This window comes from Rhinopithecus bieti, unplaced genomic scaffold, assembly GCF_001698545.2.
Source record: "Rhinopithecus bieti isolate Rb0 unplaced genomic scaffold, ASM169854v2 scaffold_61461, whole genome shotgun sequence".
NCBI lineage: Eukaryota > Metazoa > Chordata > Mammalia > Primates > Cercopithecidae > Rhinopithecus > Rhinopithecus bieti.
In genome coordinates, this window is record NW_016823852.1 from 1062621 (window position 1) to 1064015 (window position 1395).

Below are 1395 nucleotides of genomic sequence, written 5' to 3' on the forward strand. Positions count from 1 at the left end.
CCCCTTTCTGGGAGAGCAGGCTCATTTGGCTCACCTTACGCCGGGGGGCACCTCTCTGAAGTGCCTTGGCAAAACCTGTCCTTTGTTAGGTTTCGTGGGCCAGATGTACCCCTTCGTGACTCAGGGACATCAGCTGTCAAAGCTGGGGAAACCAACGCCCAGAGAAGGGGTGCAAGTTGCCTAAGGCTCCACAGGAGGTCAGAAGTAGAGCAGCTAGAATTAGAACTTAGATATGTCTGTGACTTTCAGCCTAGGATCACTCATTATCTAGAGCTTCCTCTTCTCTCCAAACCCTGTTCCCAGAAGAGGCGTGTCATTAGCCATTCATGCCCAGGTGTGGGTAAGTTTAAAAATCCCAGGGACGTCTGTACACTAAGCCTCCTTGCTAATCACGGCCCAACTACAGAACGCTATTTATGGAACAGCTACCACGTGCCACAAATTGTGCTGGGAGCTTTCCATCCCTCGCATCCAAAAAGCCCCCCCCCCCCACACCAGGCAGGCACTATTATCCCTACACTCTCTCATCACAGAGACAAGCACACTACGATGCAGAGAAGATGCGGTTTGTTTAGGATCCCAGGCGAGGGTGTGGTGGAGGCGGTGCTGAACCAAGTCTGTCTAACTGGAAAGTCCACACTCTCAAATACGAGCCCCCGTGGCCTCTGAGGGACGGGGTGGCTCCCCAGGAATGGACTGGTGGGAGCTCTCTGGCATCCTCCCTTGCTCTGCCCCGACTGTGAAGCAACTAGAAGCCTCTCCGAGCACCAGACAGGCTCCAGACTGACCCTGACCTCGCGGCGGCCTTCTCCACCGGGCAGGCGCTTCCCAGGGCGGCTTACGCCTTCTGTGTCTGGGGCCATCCGCAGACCTTGCCTTCTGATGCCCGTGGGAGTTCGGCGCTGCCGCGGGGAGCACCTCAGTTCCCCTGTCGGCTCTCCGCCGCGGTCCGGGCGAATGGCACCATGTGGGGGGCCCCGAGCGGGTGCCTGCCCCCCTGGCAGCCTTTGCTGAGGGTCTGCTCAGGGCCCTGCCCAGGGCTCTGTCACTACGGCGCTCAAGACCGAGGGGGCGGCGCCTCTGGATACGGGGCTGCAGGGAGAGACCTGGACCCTGGAGATGGGGACCGGACCCTGCCCGGGGACGCTGGAGCTGGACCTCGAGGGATGCTGGCGCAGGTGGGCACAGGTGGCACAGGCTTCTAGGCGGCGGCTCGCTCGGGCAAAGGCCAAGGTTCGGGAGCCAGTGCGGGGGGCGCGGCCGCGGAAGACGCTGGTGGGGGCGGGAAGCAGGTGCCGGCCAAGGGCGCCCGACCGGGGCTGGTTCCGAGCGCACGGCGTCGGGTCACGTGCCCGCTCCGGGCCCCCCCACCCCGCGCCCCTCCCACCGGCCTCT

At 62.7% G+C, this 1395-nt stretch overlaps 1 protein-coding gene across 1 annotated transcript in view; it reads left to right on the forward strand.

Moving 5' to 3' along the window:
* Positions 1-497: 497 nt before the first annotated feature.
* Positions 498-1395, forward strand: part of PPP1R13B (protein phosphatase 1 regulatory subunit 13B) — a 127931-nt gene continuing 127033 nt past the window's right edge. The window contains exon 1 of the mRNA XM_017861865.1: positions 498-1178. Coding sequence (XP_017717354.1) covers positions 966-1178 — 213 coding nt within the window. The 5' untranslated portion in view covers positions 498-965. The remainder of the gene's footprint in view (positions 1179-1395) is intronic.